We start from the raw sequence: 25,737 nt of genomic DNA, 5'->3' as shown, positions 1-25,737 counted from the left end.
GCGACTGCAGGTATTGAGTGTAGGGATAAAGTGATGACAGATGAAAGGAATGGAGGGAAAGGAGAGAGCGAGGAGCACATTAAATACACCTAATAAAGTCTAAATGGAGTTAATCTGAGGGCTGAAATAAGAGTTAATCTGCAGCGCTCCAGAATACAGTGATCGTTCAATGGAGCGGAATTACAGAGGAATTAAGTTTTATACATCCACAAATCCAAATAGATTCCAAACAAATCCCGGAAGCAACTCTTCAGCAAATATACATTTTCTTTCGTATCGTGCACTGCTGTGCATTGTGTGTGCGTGTTTTGAGAGAGGGAGAGAGATGCTTGGAGTAATCCTCGTTGGCACAGCCACCTGGCGGTTTATTTAAACAGGCATTTGAGAGCTGACAGCAATATCCACACCTTCCTCGCTCTCTCACAAAGCTCATTCCAGCACATCCCAGCGAAAATTCCTGAACGGATGTAACAAAGTATAATGTGAAACAATAACGAGCGAAAGACTGAGAGAAAAGAGGAATGGGAGGGGTTGCAAAGCAACACATTATATCTAAGCAGCTATTACTCCAGTTTTCAGCAACACATGATGCTTCAGAATTCATTCTAATATGCTGATTGGGTGTAGAACCAATGTGTATAATATAAAACTATTGTTAAAAAAATAAAAAGTAAAAGGAGTAACAATAACAATACTACAAAATCTTGTTTGGATCAGGGTATAGAAAACAAAAAAAAACAACAACAGAAATTAAAGGAATAGTTAATTAAAAAATTGTGTGTAAAGTAAACGACTTAACAGTGTGAGGCTGAAGAGATGAATTGCTGAATAAAGTCTTTTTTTTTTTTTTTTTACATGGCAACTTGGCACAAAATAAAGTGTTCTCATAGCTTCGTAAAATTGTGGTTGAACCACTGATGTCGCATGGATTATTTTGCTATGTTTCTAAGCCTTGATCGTGTTAGGATCCTTGCTGTCTACGGAGGGTCAGAGAGCTCTCGTAATGTGTCAAAAATAGCTTAATTTGTGTTCCCGAAGAAAAAATTAAGGTCTTACAGGTGTGGAACAACATGAGGGTGAGTAATTAATGACAGAACTTTCATTTTTTTGGTGAACTATCGCTTCAATAGGAAGTCTTCACAAGTATGTTTATAAGTTTGTGTGTATGTGTATTCTGTTTGAACCTGCATTTTCTTCTAAGTGCATGATTAACATCCCTTTATTTCTCTTTTTCCCCTCTCTCGTTCCTGCTCTCTCTATAGAGAAGCCTGTAAAGTTTATTTATAGCATGATTATGAATTATGATGCTATCTTACGACTCCCAGGTGACTTACTCCATCCACACAAACACACACACACACACTCTCTTTCCATCAGTGTCGGCAGGGGAGCCGCATTCTGAAAGTGGCAATTAGAGAACGCTGGGTGGGAGTGAATCAGAGTTATAACAAAATAAATCACCTATGAGGAGGATTACTGATGCCCAAACAAACGAAGAGTGGAAGAGAGTGTGTAGCATTTACCTTTTTGTTGTTTTCTTTAATATCTTGAGGATTGAGAGCCTTGTAGTCACTAGGAGGGAGGAAAGAACAGCGAGAGAGAGAGAGGGTTAGCTTTAAATATGCGTCTCATGTAATGGCTGTAACATGCAATTTCACAGCTCTGCAATCAACACAACTAATAGAGTGTGTGTGAGTGCAAGCAAAATTAGACACACACACACACACCCTTTTACTCAACCACTCAACACATTAAATGTTTAATCTCTCGTTCTTCATCACCCTACCTACTGTGTGCCGGGGGTCTTTCCTCTTTAGCAGGGAAAACAGTAGTGGGCTACTCTAAAAACGGACAATATCCTTCATTTTGCCTATATCATAAGCCTCAATGTTCACTACATTCAAACATTGATGTGGGTTGTGTACTGTCCCCTGAGGCACAATGTGCTTTAAGAGCTCTCTGAGGAAACAGCTTTTACAGTATAAACACACTTAACTTCAGTCACAATTCACTTTGTGAAAATGTGGAAAAAGTGAAAAGTACATTAAAATAATATTCAATTCTTGGTTACATCAGAGAAACAAACAAATGTACTGTTTTTGGAATAACGGTCACTGATTAATCATATAAAATAAGACCGTTTATGAAGCAAAGAATAGGTTGTCTCTAATCTTGTATGAAAATGGTGTCTTGACAAATGTTAAATCAATGCAAATGTTTCATAAATATATCAAAGATAATAAATCAGTCAATATCTTCCTTAAATAGATGCCGGCCAGATTCCTGGTACTTTAGCGTATGCTAAACCCAGAGGGTGGTTGGCCGTGGCGCTGTCAGCACTGTGATGAATCTGCTGTAAGTGTAGTAATTAAGGAGGATTTAAGTCATTCCTGATGAGACCAGACACAGAAATGTTCAGAAATAAGACAGAGGGATTAAAAACTCTCCATCAGAAACCATATTAGACCCCCCACACAAAGTGAGATTCTCACAGAGGGGGAGAGAGAGAGGTGAATTAAGTGAGTTGTGTATACATAGAGTTTAGGGCTGTCGCTATTAATTATATAGAGGTTAATGAGTCATCTGATGATTATTTTGATGAAAGGCATCAGCTGAAAATGGTTTAACAATAAAGCAAACAATCAATAATAAATAAACTGTGGGTCTCTGGTGTCATAAGGCTATTCAAAAAAATGCATTTTTTTTTTTTTTAACTGACCATGATTGAGAGTTTGCACATGAGAGTTTTTTTAAGCTTCTGCATGTCAAAGTGAATATTTAAATATAGCAGGTAAAATTTACCCAAGATTAAAAAAATATACTATTCATTAAATTGGAAACCATTTAACTGAAATGGTTTCACCATGTTACCATGTGAAACACAAAAGACAATATGACTTATTTTTAGTAGGGAATGCACCGAAATTTGTCTTTCATGCTGCATCGAGGATTGCAAACGTAACTCCAGAGGGTGATGCTCCCAAAGTGGCAGCATCATGTAGATTCACATTCTCTATACTTGTTTCTGTTTGCAATAGCGTTACTGTGCTGTAACATGCTGTAGTACAGCTGACGCTAACCTCGTGGCGCCATGCTCTGCTCACATGCACTGATAATAGCTTTATGGGATTATATATTATTTTGACAATTAGTTTTAAAAAAGTTATATCTGATTCTGTTGCATGGAAATAAATAAAAATAATGTATTGCTATTTAATAGCTAATACTTTACAATAAGGTTCATGTTAGATAACACATTAACGAACAGTAATACATTTATTACAGTATTTATTAATGATAATACAGTTGTTCACTGTTAGTTTGTTAATTCAGAGTGCATTAACTGCTAACAAGCACGACTGTTGATTTTAATAATGCATTAGTAAATTATTAAATTATTGTTCATTCTTAGTTCATGTTAACTGTAGTAGTTAACTGCTGTTAATTAACGAACCCTATTCGTAAAGTGTTAGCATTATTAATATATATTCTGTTTTGTTACTCTTAGTAAAAGTGTGGTTATTTTGATACGCTTAAATTAAAAAGTCTTTATATTATTTAAGAAAATAATAAATAATCATTACAAAGCATTTTCGTTTTTTTATGAACTTCAGGTTCTGGCCCAGAATTTTTTTTTAGGTGCCTAATTTTTTGTGAGCTATCTCTTTAACATGGGGTAAGTTGTGTCAGCTAAACACAGGTATTTTCACGAATGTGCATGGCTTACATTAAGTCGGGTCTGAAGTGGTGTAACAGGGCACAGAATGCCAGTCCATTCCTCCAGGAAGTTGTGAAGTTGGTGATTTTGACGCCTCTGTAGTTTTTTATGACCTCACGGCACCAGGCCAAAAGGGACTGACTTGCATTCGGCCTCCCACCAAGAACAGGACTAGGAATTGGACTGGGCTGTAGAGAAGGAGAAAGAGAGGGAAGGGAAAAGAGAGATAAACATGTGCTACTGACATTCAAATTATTTACAAAATTAATGACATGTCAGCTTTGACTTGGAAATTAAGAGACATCTGGATCAACACATCTCACAGTCCATTCATTTATCAAAATACTACCAGACATAAATGTTCTAAAATGTACTAAATATATTAAAGAAACGTATTTGTATTTTCATTATCCACAAAAAGAACGTGCAACGTAACGCATGGAGAAAAGGGAAACAAATTAGAGAAACGTAAATCATAATTATACAGAAACACAAACTCTACTCCAAATTAAAACCAAACTCATTTAGCCCTGTCCATTTTTCAAAAACACGCTAATTTTCTCCACACACACACACACACACAACCCTCTCATTGTCCTTCTTTTCTTCAAAAGTCCTTAAATTCCAATCAAGAACATCACATCCAACCCATCTCTCTCCAATTAGCTTTGTAAGCTCAGCTTTGTTAAAAGTCGCCTCTGTTAAAACCCTCTTTCTAATTTGAACAAACACGCACGCACACGCACACACAAAAATGCTCACAAAAGACTGGCATGCTCGTTCTAATGAGAGCTTTGGTCTGTATAGAGTGTATGACCATGGATAATGTAAACACATGATTAATAAAGACCAGCCTTTGAAGCTGTATCAGTCTGGATTAAGAGTCCAACTAAACGGAGGAACGAGAATTCTAATCCCGCAAATCCAGGAACACAAAGCAGCAGAACCCCTTCGCACCGGGAGTCTGGCCACTTTCGGACATAATCCCGTTAAAAACGGAGCCACCGTGTTATGGATATGGTATCGCTCAGAATTCATATTCTGTGGTGCATGCGCTCGCATTCCCCCCCCCCCTCACAATAACTTTTTAATAACGATAATCAAATAGCCTGAGACAAAACTCGCAGCTATCTGATGAATGCAGCCCTGATAGATTCGCATCTAAATACAAATCTAACATGTTATAAAAGAGTGCTCATCCTGCAGAAATACATTATCATAGGACAGGTATCTGTATGGATCTGTGTGTGCAAAGGAAGAGAGACGCTGCCTTTTCCCTGATAAGAGTGCTATACATCAGCTGGCCAACATTTCACGCATGTACGGCAGCTTAACAACGCCCCCTTTTGGACAGAATCCGCAACCGCAGGAGGATTCAAGGACGCACAGACCTAAAAAAAAAAAAATGCTTGTGAGGGGCCCAGAGCAGACTTATGTAAATCACAGACCAAAACTCAAAAACTAGAAAAAGAACAGCAATATTATAAAGGGAAGCGTGACATCCTAAAGGTGTGGTTGGAGTAGATTGGCAAGACGCCACAGCGGTAACTTCCTTTAAATTCTTCGAATGCTTGCCTCTTAGATTATCATAATTAAATGCTAAGATCCGAACGAATGCCACTGAGGGCAAGTGTGTTATTTGTGCGTTTATACGTCTCTCTGCACAATTTGAAAGGTTAAGGTTGTCTTGAAAGAGCAGGAGGGAAAAGTCAAGTGAGGGGCCCTTGGGGCTCCGAGAGCCTTTCTGCTCTAGAGAGACACATGCACACACACACAAACAGACCAATAACAATCCTCTAGATGTTGCCACAACAGTAAACACCCAACAGTGAAGGACAATGCTTGTAAAAATGTTATGAAATTTGTTTTTACGGTCACGTGCGTTCACATTTAACACCGAACATCTCATTTTGTTTCATTCTTCTTTTGCTCCTTTCTGTAAAATGACCTCAAACTAGAATTCAAGTGTCTTGCTTTAATCATTTAATTATAAAAAAGCCGGTTCCCCTTATGAAAGGGTCTCGTATTCAATCAGAGATCAACAACAGCGATTCATCCAGAGAGAAAACCAAGTGTGATAAACTACACAAGTATTCCCGGCATACGCTCACATGCTACATGGGGGTGGGGAAGAACACGTTAAGCTCCACACGAATGCAAACCCGCAACCACTTTTCCATGTCACTTTTCCGGCATGCATGATAAGAGAGCTGTAAGTTCCTGAGGCAGTCTTTGCTGCTTTTAAGAGATGTTTGAAGTAGCTGTCTAATTTCAGCTCAATAATTACCTGGGATTACCGGCCAGGTGCTATTAAAGCAATTAGAAGACAACAGCCGTTTAGGAGCACTTGGCTCTTTAGGCTAACAGTACCCTGTGGCACCTTTGTGGCGGGAGGAAAACAGTAACACTGACACACCAAGACACGTTTTAACTCCCAGGAAACATGGCCGTTATTTAATTCATCCTCCACCTCTGAGGTGGGTTGATTTTGAAGTGCCTACCTGTTACTGTCAATGGCTGAATTCACTTTTCAATCCGCTAAAATGCCATAAGTACTTAAGCACTGACTGAAAAATTACCCCTTTAAACTACTTGATTGTTTTCTCGTAAACTGTGATGATTAAATATGTAACTGCTGAACTGTTCTGATATACAGATACTGCTGCATTACAATGGCAAACTGACAAAGATAGGAACAAATGACTCACTGTAAATTACACTAAAAACTGAATGTTTCAGATATAAACAGCTGAAATGTTGTTTCAAAAACATTTCAAACATAAATTTTGAAACCGTTCTTTCTACTAAATATATGAACTGAACTGTTCTTTTTAAAGCAAACAGCTGAACTGTACTATTTGTAAACTGCTCATTTAAATGTAATGTCTCTTTGACTGTAAATATACTGTTTTTATATTAATTACTCAATTAATTGATCTATAATGGTGTTTAAACTGCCGAACTATATTGCGTAAAAAACTGTTCGATTTTTAAGTAAACATTTAAACTGTTCTGATGTAAAACAATTTTTTTAAATATAAACTGAACTGTTTAAATGAACATTGTAAATGGTGTAATTTTTTCGAATGTAACTGTTCTAATATAAATTTTTTTTATTGTAAAATACAGGGTTCAGATGTAAACTACTGAACACTTCTCCTGCAATCAGTGAACTCTTCCACAACAACATCAGAACTTCTTAAATCACAAAAAAATCATTCCATTTTTTACATTATTGTTTCATTCCAATACCATAAATAATAGTGAAAAACTGTCTCTTGTGTATTCACGAAATTACAGTGACTACGGTAAGATGATGAAGTTGTACTTCATTGTTCAAACTGACAAAAAAAAAAAAAAAGACTGTTCTCTGGAAACCACGTAAAAGTTCTTCCTTCATTCGCAAGCTCACGGCACCGAGTGCACGTTCTTACTAAACCACATGTATCTACTGAAACAACACTGACGGGAATTTCTGGTGTCACATAGAGCGCGTGTACTTATCAAACGCTGCGCTGTCTTGCCCTGAGCAGCGGTCGCGGGGGGAGGGGGGTGTGGGGATAGGAGGAGAAAAATAAACGATTGGCAGCGGCGTGTTTCTATGCTGGAGGACAGGATTACAGTGCTGTTTCTTCCCACAAACAGAACATATTAAAATGAAGCTGCATTCATCACTATCCAACACACACACACAAAAAGGAAGCAAAAAAACAAAAAAAAAAAAAAAAAAAAAAAAAATCATGCAGTACATTTCAACATCTGCCAAAAATAAGACGGAGACAGAAAAGATATTCATTATTCATGATGGCTGCAAATGTACACGCACACCTGACACATGGTGGAGGACAGGGGTGAGGAGGGAGGAGAAGGTAAAAAGAGATGAGGAGGGGGAAAACTTAATCTGTGTTGAATGAGACGAGGAAAGATGAAGGGTGAGAGAGAAGATGGGGAGAAAGAGTTTGGCAGAGGAACTAGCAGAGGTCATGTGATCAGAATAGCAGTCTTATGCTCAAAGCTGATGATCTGAGAGTGTGATCCAGCTATTAAAAAAACCCCTAAAAAACACCTTAAACCGACTGTCATTCATTGCGCATTTCATTAATATACTCTTAAAAATTGCATTTTCATGCTGTCAAACTAAACATTTTAACCTGAAGACCTCCAGCGCCAAAACATGTTCTGTAAAAAAAGAAATGGAAAGGAAAAAAAGGAGTTCATTAAACTGATGCAATCACACAGACACAAAAGCACCAAAACAGCTGAACTTTAGATCACACACATACTCTTTTAAAAGTTGTAATCCACTTAAGATGCCTGTGGCACACACTAAGTGTGCGTTTAAACCACACACATTCACAAGGTCAGCACTCTTTTTACTCTCTTAAACACACGTCAAACTACGGTCTCGGAGAGTTGACCCACTGAACCAGTTCAGACTTGGGACCGTCTCTTCATTCGTCAAGTGCATTCCAAATTTAATTATTTACCGTCTTGTACCAATGTGTTTGTTACCTGTAATAGCTGTTCAATTAGTCAACTGAACCTTAAATCTAACGACTAAATTGTCCCTGAACGTGCGTCTCCAGATCTGGCTTTCCTTTTGTTCTGATAATCTTGGACATTCAATTGTAAATGATTCATTGAACAGCTTTGAACCAAATCAAAAGCTCAATTATAAAAATGAGAACTGGTATGGAACATGATGCCGCAGCAACACAAAGTAATATCAAATTACTATTATAATCATACAATGTCATTTTAAAACGGCCAACACGGAAGCCCACATGGAAATTCAATCACAAAGGAGCGCCCTCTCCAATATGCAACGTTTTGAAGTGCTATCTGACAAAGATCAATAAAAAGAAGGATTCAGGAAGCCGTCAACACGGCACAATCTTTTAGATCAGAAATGTATGAATTTCACAAAAAAAAAAAAAAAAAAAAATTGGAACATTAAAAGTATTAATATCTTTTGCTTCCTTAAAGACAAAGAAAGATGTTTTTCAGCTCTACTCAAACGACACTCTTTCATATGAATTTCATCATTTCACATTACAAACTTACCAAGTTTTCTTACAGAAACGAGCGAAGTTCATTTGCCTAAGCTTGAGGCTGAGGGGGAGTTTTTTGGGCCTTGTACAAAAACACAAAATATGCGAGCATGACTAAATCACATTTCCGGGGCCTGTTTCCCATGCTAAGCTACACGGCTTTAAAAATTTAAACACAACAGCACTCGCTAAAACATAAGGAAATTTGGGAGGATACGAGCGAGAGCAAATCTCCCGCACGCGCTCGTGTGCTATACATGTGTAATGTGGTGTAATCTAACGTTAGAGGCGGTGAAAACACTGCCGAAGAGGCATAGCCCAAAACTCTGAACTGTGTAAATGAGCTTTATCTAGTGAGGCCTGCACACGTGCGCGCACAAAAAAAAAAACAGCATTCAAAAGCAAAAAAAGGCGACTGGCACGCTTTTAGCTCTCTGATGGGGGGAGGCGGGCGTTCGCGAAACATACCAAACGACTCAAAATCGCTGTAATGTTAAACATCATCAACATGCGAACCTTTCTGGCAAAGCTCACCAAACTTAACAACAACCTCCAAATTACCGCCACGCTAAACAAACCCTAAAAAACATGTGATTTACTGAGGCGAATGCAGACACGAGGGAAAAAAAGGCAAACAAACATACAAAAGACTTTTTTTATTTTAGTGTTAAAGCAGGGATGAGAAGGTGTGTAGAGCAGGAAAAACTAAATCTATACAGCGTTAATCTGCTTTAGACAACACTCCTCTACAAACAAATTACAGGAGGCGAAGTTCAGCGATCTGCTCTGATAAAGCTGTCATTTATCAATGAATCCGCAATGCACACGGAAACTCATTAGGAGCAGAGCGGCAGTAATACTGCGAGGAGAAGAAGGAGGGAGAGAGGGATGAGGAGAGGAAGAGAGGGAAACATCAGGTGTGCTCCGCCGTCAGATCGTTGTCCGCGGCGGTACGGTCTCGTTGGCAGATGAGAGCCCTGATAAGCGAAAGCAATTAAAAAGAATATAATTACAAAGTCACCCCTATCTGAACGAGGCCTTGATCAAAACACGCCCACGTCAATACGTCGGCCGGAGTGTAAAGCGAGATCGATGGAGTCGGGAAGAAAGGCTTTTACCGTGGCGTGTTTCACACCATCAAACGACATCACGCATGAGAGATGACATGAGACGCACACTTAGGCTAATGAAAGACGAAAAAAAAAATAAAAATGCAACGGCCAACAGAACGATAAACTCTCTGACAAATGGCATATTTTCTTCACATTAAATGCGGTGATTCACAACCACAGGTACGCCAGGGGGATTCTGAACCCACAAAAAGGAAAAAAAATCAATTAAAATTATAGTAATTAATGCCTTCACTTTTTTATAGGCTTGTTACTGAGGAAAGAAAAATGGATGTGTAATGCAGCCAAGATAGTTCACAAAAAAAATAAATAATCATGATTTATGATTTACTCAAGCTTTTGTTATTTCACACCTGTACAAACCTCTTTCTTTTATGTCCTGTAAAAGAATAAAGAAAAGTTAAGTTGCCTAGTTTTGTTAAGGCAATGAACATTTGGTTACAAAATACATTTGTGTGCTTTGTGAAAACAGAACCATGAATTTGTTAATAATTACTACCACTCAAGCATGTGGGGTGTGATTTTATTTTTTTACATTTTTTAAAAATAACTACACTGCAAGGCTGCATTTATTCTATATAGTAAAAACAGTAATGCTGTAAAATATTACAATTTGTAAAACTATTTTCTATTTAACGAATTTGAACAATTAATTAATGTGAAGGCAAAGTCTTTAGTGTCACACAATTCTTTCATAAATCACTGTAATATGCTGATTTTGTGCTCAGGAAACATTTTTTATTATTATTATTGTCAAAAACAGTTGTGCTGCTTAATATTTTTGTGAAAACAGTGATATATTTCTTTTGATTAACAGAAAATTCAAAAGAACAATTTAAAATACAAACATTTTGTAATAATGTAAAAGCCTTTATTTTATGTTACTTTTGATCAATTTAATGCATCACTGCTGAATAAAATACATACATGGGTCAAAGATGAAAAAGGGTTTAATCATAAATACAAGTGTAATAATGTGTTAAATCGTTGTTTATGTTTAAAGTTATGTGCAATGTAATAATAATAAAAAATATATTTTTTAAAATTTAAAACAATAAAATGTTTTACGCTCCCTTATACTTTCAGATATTTTTATATGTACAAGTAGAAAAAGAATGCTGTTAAGAATTTTTTTTTATAAATATTGTGTTAGACTGAATGAAACGTAACGTTATTTCAACCAAAGGATGACATTTTATTCTTCAAAAACATATTTGAAACATTAAATTAACACACTTTGTGTGCTTTCTATGGATACAAAATGACAAATTTCCTCCGATGTGGGCATCTTAACATGTTAGACACACACATATTCATCCATCCTGATGAAAAACAGTGTGAACTATACTGCAGTATGCCGTAAATACAATGGGGAATTTTTTAAATGTAAAAGTTAAACAAGTCCAGTAAAAGTGAGTCTAGAGATCAGAGAAAATGTGGAAATTAGTGTTTTAAAACCAAATTATAATGCTAACTGACCTTAACATTTTGAATGAACTCAAACTGTGACGTTTTGCCTCATTGCATAGAAACTTAAATATAATGGGTGTAATGTGTGTGTGTGTGTGTGTGTGTGTGTGTGTGTGTGTGTGTGTGTGTGTGTGTGATGGTTTTAGATGTTGAAAGGCAGAGGTTGCGAGGAAGCAGGGGCCAGTAATCAGGGGCCGTTATTGATCAGTCCTGGGTGGTATGCAGAGGACTTTGGGTAAAAGGTTCTTCTAGTTGAAACGGGTTTAAGGCCACACACCTTCAGGAGAGGAGAGACCAGGAGAAGATTAATCTAAAGTTACTCTCTCCATCTCCACCATGTCATTCAAACTGCCCTCGGCCTTAAAACCTCTCACTCACACACACACGTCTCATCAGCTCACACACACACACACGCTCCTGATCCTCATGTACAGAAACGAATGCACACAAACTCACTCCCATACATATACAATCATCAAACATGCACACACCTGCCTCGTTCACATCAAACATGCAGAATAAGGCGATTTGGCCAATCTGCGGCCGGCCAACTTCCCCACTCAAACAGGTATTCTTTCTAGAGATTACACTAAAGATTTGTTTTCATTTCTCCGCAGCCTTTTTTCTCGTTCTCTCCCTCTCGTGCTCCCTCTCTCTTTCTCTGAAGCCAGAAGTGTAATCCCTGGCAGATAAAACTAAGGACTTACAACAGGAAGATTACCGAGAGCTTTGTAGCCTGTGTGTAGCAAGTCAACGTGGGTATTGGAGAGCTCTTCAAGTGCTTAACTCATGAACTGAGCTCACACACATACACACACACACACGCAGGAGAGGAGGATAATGATAGTGGTATTACAGTAACAGGCTCAAAACACTCACACACACCTGGCCCGACGGCTTGAGGACTCTCTAAGCAGTGAAATGCTAACTGCCGTGCTGTGAACTGCTACAGATCCGATGATGGGGAAGCGGGGGCCGTTTAATAGGTAAATGAGGTCCGTCTAAGACCTTCTGGATGAGGAACAAGTTCTACGCTCGCCCAGAATCTGATCAGGACAGGTACACTGAGCCAAAACGCACACCTGGGCAAAGTTTTCTTGAGGTAAAGCCAGTACACTGATGCTTGTGACATTCTTCGAGCACAAACATTCTTCACAGATGCTTTGAAGATGGAAGATGAACTCTCGCTCTCCTTCTCTGCCCAAATAGCCCTCGCTTTATTTATATTTTCATCAAATGGAGAGATTTCATAGATAAAAGCGCTAAGACTTTCTCTCTCTCTCAGTCCTGAGGCCTTAAGGTCTTAAAGCGTCTCAGATTCTCAGGTTCTGTCCTGCATCACTCAGCGGTAGAGGGCCGGCTGAGGGAGATTATTCTGGTAGAGTTTCACAGATTATGAGGGCACTATTGGGGTCTTACTGCCCCTCTGTCAGTAGGGGTTTGGTGGCCTCTCCTCGACTCTCTGAGGGGACGGGCGGTCCATGCGCAGGAGCGGAACGGGCCTCAAGCAGGGCTTAACTGTGTTACCCCAGCCTTGGCCCAGGGTTCAGAGGGGTAACTGGAACGGGGTGAAACAGGGAGCAGGAAAAACGATCTTGGCGGTGTTTTTTTGTAAGTTGAAGTCGCCTTTTTGAAACGACTAAGAAAAGTGGTGTGGTTTACAGTAAAGGCAGAGGATAAAGTAGTTACATCTACATCTACATTAGTTCACATGTTAAAAAAAAGAATTCATAAACAAATGTTCTGTCTTTTGCTTCCTCCTTTTAGAACAAAATGTTAACTATTCTACCAAAATTTATTTTGTTTAGTACTGACCTCGATAAGATTTTTCACATAAAAGATGTTCATATTTAGTACACAACAGAAAATAATAGTTGAATTTATAAAAATGACCCCATTCAAAAGTTTATATCCCCTTTGATTCTAAATGCTGTGTTCTTACCTGAATGATCCACAGCTGTGCCTTTTTGTTTCATGATAGTTGCTCATGTGCCCCTTCTTTGTCCTGAACAGTAAATTGCCTGCTGTTCTTTAGACAAATCCTACAGGTCCCACAAATTATTTGGTTTTGGTTTTTGTGTTTTTTTATTTGAACCCTTTTCTACAATGACTGTATGATTTTGAGATCTATTTTTTCACACTGATGACAACCGAGGGATATTGAATATGCAACAATTACTGAATGCTCAAACGCTTACTTCAGCTTCTAAAGAAAAAAAAACATGCATTGAGAGGCCAGGGGATGAAAATCTCTGAACAGAATGGAGACGTGTACATTTCTCTTATTTTGCCTAAATATTATATTTATTTTTATTATATTATATTTTTTTTCATTTAGCACTGCCCCTAGTTATATGTCTACTAGAGGACAAAATATGTTTAAGTCAAAAAGGTTTGCACTCATCACAAAAAAAACAAAAACAGTAATAAGGAGATCATTTTTATACATTCAAATACTATTATTTTCTCTTCTGGGCTACATGTAAACATCTTTAAATGTAAAATTTCTTATTTAGGTCAGTACTGAAAAAAAACATACATTTTGTATGATCCCTCTTATTTTGTAAAAAATTACATTTTGCATATTCTGAAAGGGGGGTCTAAACTTTTTACCTTAACACGCACAGAGTAAAATATTTCAAATAACGCAAAATAACTTTAAAAGCGCTCAATTCCTTCCTGTTAAACATCTCATTTCTGTTTGAAACACTTCAACGAGGCATGCTACGGTACATCAGAGAAAAAAGAACCAGAAGCACTGAAATGACCACGTGGAGTCAAAACCCACCAGTGTTCACACAAACTAATTAAAAACGCCACTGCCATCTGCGAACTCAATTAAATAATGTTAATTTACTTTAATTTCAATTTATCTATGTTGCAGTCTGAATCAGACCGAGAGAGTGAAAAACAAAGAAGTGTAATGAAAGAGTGTAACCTGGCCCTGTTCCTCCCACTGTGGGCTCTCAGGTCATGAACACCATCATTTAATTTGGCCTTGTGATTAGTTCTACTTACTCAGAACCTTTCCATAAACTTAGAAAAACAGAAAACGGAAGGTTACAGCGCTAAATTATTTAGTCCCAATTTCTTTAGGGGTAAAGAGAGAGTGATAAAAGTAAAAGAGCAGTAAAAAGTGAACATGATCACACAAAAGTTACTAACATCTTTCTCCAAACTTTGTGGAGTTTTTAGCCTGGGTTGTGAGAGAACTAGCCCTAAAGATGGCACCGCCTCACCCCGGAGGGCTTTATGTAAATCTAAAGAGCTTTGCAGTGACTGCGTTTGCCGTTTCTTTATATTAAAATACAGACCATAATTTATGAAGCGTGAACTGATGAAAATCCTCAGATCAGTGCGTCCCTGTGTGGAAGACTGCTGTTAAACGACAGAGAGGAGAGAGGGGTGAGCAGGGAGGTGTAAAATCGCTTCGCTGGAAAAGACAAACGACGACAGAGGAACGAGGGAGATAAAAAGAGGAGGAGAAAAAGATGTACTAGTGAATCAGAACATCCCTTTCTACTTTCGCAGCCCAAGACATCCTATTCCACTCTTCCTTGATTCGTCCAGATTAATTCTTCACCCATTTCAAAAACAGCATCCTCAAATGCTAATATATCAAAGTTCTTGAAAGCCAAGTACGTTTGTCTAGATTTTTCCATCCCTGAAAATCAAATGTGAAAATTACTCAAACTCACTGATGCTTTTACATGTAAAGAGACAACTACGTGATAAAAGAAGCCTGAAGGTAAGCCTGAGGCAAAATCATGTCATGTTAAAAAAACATTTTGTTAAATGCATATTATAATAGTATAATATAGTATAAAAAAATTGTATAGTGTAAAATATAGATATTAATTTTGGGATCCAATTGTATACATTTTTAAAAATTATCTAAGTGAAATTCCTGGAAAAAAAAAAAAAAAGTAGGAATGCATTTTCAATGCTACAGCAGGCATTATAGTGTACTTCTTGAAGACAAAGTTCAAAGATCAAGCAGTGTTAGCGAAATGGTGATAAACCAAAGGGAGCGCCCTTTAGAAAATATTCAAAACTATTCCAGTTTGTGTTTACAAGACCATGATGACATTACCATGTGCCCCACAGATTCGCTCAGAGAATGCGTGTCTTCAGGGCTGCTCTAATCCATGAACTACGGCAATTTCAACATTTCCATTTCTTTTGTGTTTTCAGAGATTATCACAGCGTCCTATTCATTTGTTTTTCCAACCTGCACCTTCTGCCTCACCTCAGGTCTGCAAGCGTGCAAAGGGGGTTCTAGCAACAACATAAACACACACAGAAAATGCCATAAACAAAGCCTTTGGGCTTCCCTGTATCTTCACTCTGAATGTGCAGCCATAGTGCATGTGTCTCCAGCTAATCCCATTTGACTTTATTCATGCTAAGGTCATCTTATACGCCACACTCAGAGGAAACAACCTCCGCATATAGCAAGAGAATGAAATCATAATCCTTGCGTGTGGGATAGAAATCGAGGGAGCACATGATCAGAATAAGCAGGGTTCTGCTGGAAATATGGGATGATCTTTGATCAAAAACAAAATACTGAAGTCATTCTAATGGACCAATCGCACTGGGTTTAATCGGACTGTTGTGGTGTGAGTCCAGTGATGTACTCACTAGGCAATTCAGAGCGCAACGTATCCATGAGTTTAATCTTAGACACCACTTGCTGTTTCTGAGGAAAATTTGCTTATTTGCCTGAGATGTGTGTGTGTGTGTGTGTGTGTGTCCTCACACGCCACTGAATTTGGGTAATTAAATGTTTAAGTTGGGCAGGACTTCTCAGGCGCGGACACACACACAAGTGCTGCGCTGTGATAAAACCCTTGCTATAATTAAATATGGACTACATTATAACGCACACACTCGCAGGCGTAAATAAAAACACTCGGCCTGTAGGGATTTAATCTGACCATGTATAAGCCCCTCTGCAGCGGCCCGACGCCTCGCTTTCATTCACACTCGGTGGGCTTCCCTTCGCCCCCTGCACCCTACGCCCCACACCCTCAGCCAGTGAGGGACCGCAGAGCCAGTTAATTAGACTCACTAAAGCATTGAGTGAAGAGAATCATAATGCATATATAACGATTCTACAGAGCAGCTAATACATGCCTGTATTCAAATGCTTGGAGTGAAGCGTGCAGGAAGAGGACAGAAAGAAGATGAGAGGGATGGAGTGAGTGGTTCTGGATATCAAAAAGAGAAGGTAAAGGGGAAAATGAGCAATGTGGCACTGTTGGAAAAAATGTGTGACTGAAAGACCCTGTAAAGATGATGGTGAAACTTGACCTTGAGTTTTTAGTTTTTTTATTATCGTTTTGAAAGAAATTAATATGGTTATTTAGAAAGGACACATTAAATTGATCAACATTTCAAGCAAAGACATTTTTTGTTTCCTATTCTGAACTTCCCAATCAACAGCAATTACCCAAAATATTAAGCAGCGCAAAAGTTTTCACATTGATAATAGTTTATTCAAACAACCATAGATCATAAAAGTTCATTAAAGTTGTCCTAAGACAAGAATGGGTATTGTTTTTGGTGTTAGGACAACTTCGATGAAAGATTTTGAACCACTTCAAATGTTGACTACTGTATAACATTTCAGTTTGGAGTGATTATTATATGCGAAAATAAAAATACAATTAGTTTGAGTTCTGTTGTTGATTATAACATTTAATATTACAGTCATGTAACAAATGAGAGGTTTAAAGTATTAGTTGGGAGAGATTGTCTTCCTTAAGAAAACCAAACATCATGTATCTGCACCCCAACTGGCATCAGCAGATGTTTTAGTATTAGTGTATCCCTAGTAACAAATATAAAATTCACAAAAATATAGGCAAACCAAAGACAAGCATTAATCTACCAAAAAAAGAGCTGGGTAACAGCACATGAAGGAATCACAGGTTATTTCCCCAAAACAAACTTTACCAACAGGTATCTGGGTTTGTTGTAAGCAACCCATTTTACAAAACTCTAAGGCTCCATTGCATCTCAATAGCCAGGATGCACTGTGACAAGCTCAGTAAAAATTGAAGATAGTTAATGACAATACCTATAAATATTTTAGCCTATTTTGTTTTGATACTAATAACTAAATAGATAATAAGTGTCAGAACAACACACTAACATTGTACTCCATTGGAAATAATGAGTCATAATGTGGTGATAAAGATTTACCTTGGGTGAGGACGAAGCCAATTCTCTCCCTATGACAGCTGACACAGCTGAGGGTGCCAGAGCAGGAGGAGTGGGTGTTCCTTCAGGAGCTGAGGTCTTTGGTACAGGGCCTCCAGGGGCCACAGCAGGGTTGGGTCCAGAACTGGGAGGCAGAGGGGCCCGGCGTTTGGTACTCTTCTCTGAGATGGCACTGTCTACCTCGGATGTGACTGCACCAGGGATCTGGGCTCAAAGAACGGGTTTGATCTAAAAGTGAGAGAACAAACTGGTATATCAGCAAAAATAGGACATTTGTGTTTTTGTTCAATCTACAGGTAATTGTCAATTTAACATACTTGGGCAGTTTAAAACATTTAGACTTTCAGCACCTGCTTGTCTGTATATTATGCTGGCAAATGTGTGTGTTGTTGTCTTCAGGTAAAGGAGGCATCAGCGACCATTATTAGCCAATAAAACGCTCTACTGACTATGAGAAGGACCAGGTGCTCCAGAGGTCACACCTCATGAACTTTAACCTGTGGCCTCACCAGAGAGCTCACTGACAGGCGGACACAGACGTCCGCTGGCATCAATACATACTGCTGTGTAAAGGCCCATCACTCATCACAGGCACACACATGTACATGAATACACACACACACACATGAGGAGACAGAGCTGAGAAAAGACTGAACAGGTATTCAGCTGAAAGACAAGGTTAAAGATGCAAAGTATCCCAAGCTCCTGAGCTTACGGACAAAGACAGAGATCGAAAGAGTGAGAGAGAGTGAATGAGAAAGGAGGGAGGAAAGAGCTGACAGCAATGCAAACAAGTTAAGAAAAGAAAGAAGTGGAAAGTGCAGTCAAAACATATGGAGGTGAAAGAGAGGACGAGAGACAGAGAGAGAATGAGAGTGAAAGCAAAGCAGAACGAGAAGGTATTAGAGGGATCTGAGAACAATAGGCAATTTTTTTTAAATATGTCTCATGTACAACATCCTAACACCAGTCGCATGACTAAGCAAAAATTATAATTATTTTAACAGGGTAATTTCTAGATTATTTGTGTAAAGTTAAACACATTTGAAACACTGATTCTTAAAAACATTAATAATGTAACTGATTAATAATAATCAATAACATTTGTTATAGCTCAGTTTTAAAAGAATTCATTCTTTTATTTGGGAAGGATGCACTGATCAAAATATTAATTTATAATGTTATAAAAGATTTTAAATAAATGTAAATCAGCATATTAGCATAATTTAGGGTAACAGGATAGGATAATATGCTTGGAGTAATAGCTTATAAAAAAAAAAAAATCAGCCTTGCCATGACAGGAATATATATTAAAAATAGATAAGTTGTTTTACCCTGTGACAATATTCAATAATATTATCTCACACACACACATATATATAAACATATGTGCTGTAGTAGAAAATTACAGATATGTAACATGGGAAAACTAAAAGTTATATTCCTCTGCTTTCCTGTTCGCTACATAACGTCAGGTTTGGAAGCACTGCTGGAGCACTGTGAGTGAGTGCGAGAAATGCAGAGATGAACAGACAAGGCCAAAGAATGTTGGGAACAACAGAAGCCTTGTTCATGCTGAAAGAACTCGCTCACCACTTTCTTCTCCTCCGACAAGTGCTTTTCTCCTTCACTCAAATACACGCACATACACTCACGCACTACTAATGAACAGCGGAAAAGCAAACAGGGATTGTGTTCTTCAGAACTGTTTTGGTAACTCAAAAATTATCACTTAAAATGTTCTGCTCTAACCCACAGCCCCTCCCACAGAATATCCCAGAATTCCTCGACTCACTCATCCAGCTCCTCCTCCTCTGTCTTGGTTGTGTTGGCGTACAGGTATTTGCTCATGTCCACCGGACGGACATTCTTCCTCTTACTGCTTCTGGGTGGAGATACTTTAGGCTGGGGTTCGGGTTCAGGTTCGTCAAATGGGTTGCCATGTTGAGAAGAATCCATTTCTGTGTCGGCCTCGTCAAATGGGTTTGAGGCATAAGAGGTGTTCTGATCATATACAGGCTCCTGATCTTTTATAGTGGACCGCACATGGGGCTTAGGAGATGGTTCTAGAAATACACAAACAATGCACATACACACCTGTATTATACAAACCCAATATTACAGTACCATTAAATGTATAAACATGAACAGAAACTATAATTGAAATATAAATTGTGAATAATCTCATGATCATATTCAACAGTTACAGCTTCTGTAATCATTTGTGTTTATTTAAAATAAAATACATACTTGGATCTATTGTTCACAATAAGATCTTTAACATGCACTTAGAAAACAGATTTTCATTTCATGCCAGTTTTATGACTACATAGTCAATTAGTTGTTCTTGAAAATACTTTTGCACATGCCTTGTATCAAATGAATTTACATAATTAAATATCTTAAGAATGATTTTCCAAAATCCAGCTGAAGTAAACATTCTCTTTTACTTAATACATCATCATGCATCTCAGATTTTGTTAATGAGTACAAGCTGTCCTGTAGATAAAGGGGCAAAGGGGTCATACAAAGGGTCAAGGGTCACTCCTTACCATCCTCATCCGGGTCACCAAAGGGGTTAAGGTCAACCGGGTCAATAGGTTCATCGAAGGGGTTAGAGCTCATGTTGCTCTGGTCTTGGTCCTCCTGATCCAGGAAGTTCAACTTACTGATCAGCTCTAAACCATCAATATCCATCCACAGCGATAACAGAACAGGAAGGAAGAAAAAAAAAAAAAACATCACTCATCAGTCAAAAATAATCAACCATTGAATTATCGGGTGATGCTCTGAATGAAAACAAAGCTGTAGCAAAAAACAGGCAATAAATAAATCATTTTCATCTGCATTTTGAAGTGAACCACACCAATATCCTTCAGGTCCAAAGAGCAGTATGATCCAGAAGAGCTGATGGAGGGTTTCATTCTGAACTACTACTCACAACATGAGCCGGGTGACAGAGTGAAGTGCTCTCTGATGTGATAAGAACGGCGTGACGTCTCTGTGCGCTTCACCACCATGCCACTGTGACCCATATTAGGCCATCAGAGTGCTCATGACCAGACTGTTTTAACGACATGTGTTGCAGGATCATCAACTCCATGGTTACAGAAACGAAGCTTTTTGAGGGTAGTTGGGTTCACTACAAACTGCAGAAGGTGGAACGAGGACACAAGATCACAAATGAAGAATGCTGAAAAGGGAAAAATATATTGCATGTGGAAAAAAAAATTATATCAATGAACATATGCTCTGTAACACAGCACGAACACAACGATGGGGAAAAAAAGAAGAGAAGGCGAAAGACAGAGATAGTGAATGAAAGTAAGATAGGGTGAATAAAAAGAATGAAAGAAGGTGAAAGCTGAAAGACCTTCGGAAGAGGAGGCAGGTTTATTTGCTTGCTTTAGGCAGTCATCTGGATCTCCATCTATAGAGCTGAGAGCATTCAGCTGCCTCACAATCTCTGCAAACAGCACAACATACAATCAATAAACACACACACACACCCTTGCACACACGCTAACCTGTATAATGGAAAGAGAGGTATGCAATACATACAGACAATATCTCTGTCTGTGTGTCTGTCTGTCTGTCTGTGTGTCTGTGTGTGTGTGTGTGTGTGTGTGTGAGGTGTGTCTCTCTGAAAAGAGACCGAAATGCGTCTTCGCTCTAACAAACTGAAAAACAGATTGGACGTCATCTCTATGGCAACAAAGAGATTCCTAAACCCATACGATGAATAAACAACTCAAGCATTTCCATAGGAGCGCCATACATACACTTATAAAAGGATAAAAGCACATGGGCTTAATGTTAAGACACCACCCTCTGGGGGGTAACGGGAGGCTGGATTATATCACAATGTCCCACACACACACACAAGCATAGACATATGCACATAGATAGACAGGACATTGGGTGGACATTCCTTATATGTACGAAAGCCTAGAAAAAGCAGCTAATAAACTATGACCAAAAACAGAACAAATGTAAATACGAACAAGCAATAAGCCTCAATGTGCATAAATAAATGTACACATTTACATACAGGCAGAAACTAAACCACAAAAGAAAAAAAGGTAACGGTCACTTAAACAAAACTGAACCAAGACCGGACAAAAATCCCAAAGAGAATACTAAAAGATGACATGCTGAAATTCACAACAGACAAAAAAACACACACACACACACACACACACATCTATTCTTGTTCTTCTATAACAATCTAGACATAAACATCTGTTTCATACACAACATATAAATGTTTCATGCAGCACTCAGAAACCATTTAGAAAGTAAACTCTAGAAAAAACATTTATAACAGAACAGAACAGAATAAAAACATGAAAAAGAACAGATGCAATGGAAACAGAAAACAACAAACAAAACAGGAAATATATTGAAACGGAACAAAAATAAAATGACAAACATATAAAATAATATTTAAAACAAAGAAAAAAACATTATAAATATAATTAAAAAGAAACAAAAGAATAAGAGAAAATGTAATTAAACAGAACTAATCCAGAAACAGAAAACAAATTAACAAAAAATTACAATAACCATGAAAAAGAAACAGGAAAGATTACACAATAAAACAGGAAAAAACCTTTTAAATAATTAATAAAAAGAGAAAAGAACAACAACATAACATGAATAAAAACAAACTATAGGTGCCCTGTGGTGGTCTTATGTGGGTAAAGAAACATCTAATTCTCCCCCCGAAGGGTCTTCAGATGAAATCGAGCAAGTCTCACCTGTGATCTTAGCGGCCTTCTCCTCCTGGTTCACTCTGTTCTCCTCATCTTCCTCGTTTTCCTCCTCAAAATCATCCAGATTACCAATATCAGCCTGCTTCATGCTCATCAGACTGGCCAGACTCTGCATATCTTCATCACTACACGCAGAACGAGAGAGAAGAAATAAAAGCGCAATATTTTTTGATGAAATCATTCACAGATGAGACATGGTATGACTCCTTTGAACGTTTTTTGCTCTCATTTTGAGCCAGAATGGATTCGGAATGGATTTAAATACAGTAAAATTGAGAACGGACTGAGAACTGTTCACTTATTTTCTGATAACACCTTCCCCAGATTTGAATAAAACACTGACAACTGTGAGTAAAGGGTGAACGTGGCCTTCCTCTGACTGTGCTTTTGTGTAAAAAGCATTTTGTTACAGTGAAGGAGACGGACGAAAGAAGAGAAGAAAGCCAGGTTGACAGAGAGAGCGAGCGAAAGATGAACGAGTAAACGAAATGCCCTTCATGGTCCTGCTCATAAGAGGCAGTGCAATACGGACATGCATTCCAGCCAGGGCATTCACAAGCACGGCGAGATAACGCTCCAGGATTAACTCTCTCTCTCCCTCCCAATGTCCCCGTCTTCTCCTTCTCTGTCTATCTCACACTTCTTTATGAATGCGGTCCAGTCTTTCTTTGGCAGGCATGGAGCTTATTTGAACTTATGTAATGGGGTTTATTTGTGTGCTGTTGACATCATTCCCATGGGTTAAGAGCGGTTACACTTTCGCCGCGTAACCTCTGTCACACACAAGCCGCAAAAGCCACACAAAAACACACGTATCTCATATAGCACAACGCTGAAATCACATACACTCATACACGCTTCTTGCTTCCTTTATTTAGAGGCGGGCAGAGATCAGAAAGAGAAAAAAAAGAGGGAAACGTGGATATTGCAAGACGAGTGAAGGAAAGATATTTACACTCTCAGGGCCAGTGGCTGGAAATATTCCATCTGACTTCTGTTTGTTGTGACGCGCATGTCAAAAAGCAACAGATCACGTCTGGGGCGACAGGATTTGATTTCTTTTAGTGCACGCCAGGAGAACGTGAAGTACAGCCTTAAATGTGTGTTTCCAGATATTTTCTGAACAACGGTACCCAGGGTACAAAACGTGCATTCTGGCAAAGATAAAAAATAATGGTAACCATACAAATAAAAAGTATTATAATTTATATATTCTATTCTATTTTCTTTACCAATAGAAATATATATTAATGTGCGGTCATCTACATTTGATTGCCACAAGCAATAAATTGTATTTTGATGAAAAACTAAAAGGCGACCATTTAAAGTGTCAATCGCAGAATCATATTATATCTTGGATTGCGTCTAAGGAAAAAAAGCTAATAAAATATTTAGGTTTGGTTGAGCAAATTTTGCCAGAATAAGCTTTCTTTCGTCAATTGCATATCGATGTATGAAGCACAGCTCACATAATCACTTTCAAACGAGACAGCTTTATGGTAGTCCACGCCGGGCCAACTTGAAATGGCCCAATCACGTGAAATTCCAAATCATGTGAAATCCTATGGAAATGACTAGAGTTCGCCCCCAAAAAAATCAGCTGAACAACAGTAAATGTGATTGCACTACTAGCATATTCTGATTGTAATAAAGAACTTACTTTTTAAACGTTAATCAAGCATGTTAGTTAATTACTCTGTAGCATGAACACCAGCACTTCGTACTACATCTGACATGTTGGTCAGGTGACCTACTACATTAGTCATTAGCCTCAATATCTAGTAATGAATCCACCGAAAGCATACCTACGAAAAAAAAAAAAAAAAAAAAAAACCCTAAATGAGTACTCAAGCCACAGTCATACTAGACACATTGCAGGTACATTACAACAGTTGCAATATAACATCACACTCTGCAGAGTCTTAAATTGTACACGTAACATAATATATTTAAAATGTAAAAAACTTACAATCTACTCCACTTTCCTGCATGGATGCAGGTTTAAATTTATGTTCATTTAACTTCACTGTGTGGTCATGCTTTGATGTATCGATGGTCTCGCGGTTTCAAGCGATAAGTATTTGCAGGTCAGAGTTTACCAAACTTGAACTTAAAAACACAGCAAAATGCGTAACATTTCGCATAAGCTTGCGTTTCCAGTTGCATTCACATGCATATCAATGGAAGCCAAGGGAAACAAAAAACTATGACTGCCCCTTTACCTATACTAATCAAATGACATATTGCTTTTGCATTCTTTTAGTAGAGAAGAAGGAATATTTGTACTAAACAAACAGTTTTTGGCTCTCTCTATGAAACTCTGCCTGTCAAAATGAAGACAATGATTTTATTTATATAAATACTTTTTATGAATCAAAGATAAACTTCTTATATTATTTATATCCATTAAGATCAAATGATGAAACAAATTTGCATATGTGTGTGTGTATGAAAAAGGTCTGTAAATCCCACTGGCAAGAAAATTCCAGAAAGCGAAAGAGAGAACAGCCTCACTGCGGTTCATATGAAGACAGGATGAAATCATAGAGGGATAGGAAGAGAAAAAGGGATCAGAGGGGAGAGAGATCCAGGGAAAGGAATTCTGGGAATGTCGGGTATTGTCACTCCCTGTCACTGAGGTAAAAAAAAAAAAAAAGAAAGAAAAGGAATAAGCGCGTAATTTGAAATGACAGGATTCCTTCAGGGTGGGTGTAGTCAGCTGGTTTTAGATGGTGTAATGGGCTGCTCTTACGTGGCTTTGCCCTCTCGCAGGAAGATGCAGGACAGAGAGAACTGCAGTGTTGCTGAAACCACTTTCTTGGACAGAGGCTTGAACTTGAGCTTGACGTCTGTCTGTGTGGGCATGGCACTGGCATACTGCTTCATGTTAATGCAGCTGGTGGCCAGCGCTTTCCGACGACCTGATGGAGATTCCTAAAATACACACACACACAAAACAGAGAGATGCTTAAATACTTCTTAATCTGCAAAAATAAACTCATTAACTACAGTTGACACCAACACAATACAAAAAGCCACAGATAAACTGACATCAATATGTTTTTAACAGTTTCAAACTCTAAGAATTTGCATATGACAAAATACCCCCATGGTGCTTTACTAAAAAAAAGAATGAATGAATGAATGAATGAATGAATATTGCCAATCCTCACACTTGCAGGTAAAAATCATCGCCTGTATTGACATGTTCAAAGCACACACACACACACACACACACACACACAGGGAAAACGGCACTCCTGGAACATGTGCATACAAGTTTATATAGAACAGTCTCAAAGCTTCACTTTGATAACATCATGTCAACAACTTTTCAAACAAAGAAAAGGTCACATTGAAGCTAA

At 38.2% G+C, this 25,737-nt stretch overlaps 1 protein-coding gene across 1 annotated transcript in view; it reads right to left on the bottom strand.

Moving 5' to 3' along the window:
- The window catches only part of ehbp1 (EH domain binding protein 1), a 110,727-nt gene that overhangs the window by 56,415 nt on the left and 28,575 nt on the right, over positions 1 to 25,737 (bottom strand). Inside the window, 9 exon segments of the mRNA XM_043262698.1 lie at positions 1,524 to 1,572; positions 3,728 to 3,906; positions 17,580 to 17,800; positions 17,803 to 17,825; positions 19,393 to 19,663; positions 20,150 to 20,275; positions 20,971 to 21,063; positions 22,358 to 22,497; positions 25,125 to 25,306. Coding sequence (XP_043118633.1) covers positions 1,524 to 1,572; positions 3,728 to 3,906; positions 17,580 to 17,800; positions 17,803 to 17,825; positions 19,393 to 19,663; positions 20,150 to 20,275; positions 20,971 to 21,063; positions 22,358 to 22,497; positions 25,125 to 25,306 — 1,284 coding nt within the window.

This window comes from Puntigrus tetrazona, chromosome 17 (assembly GCF_018831695.1).
Source record: "Puntigrus tetrazona isolate hp1 chromosome 17, ASM1883169v1, whole genome shotgun sequence".
In the NCBI taxonomy this organism is placed as follows: domain Eukaryota; kingdom Metazoa; phylum Chordata; class Actinopteri; order Cypriniformes; family Cyprinidae; genus Puntigrus; species Puntigrus tetrazona.
This window is presented reverse-complemented; position numbering and strand designations above follow the sequence as displayed.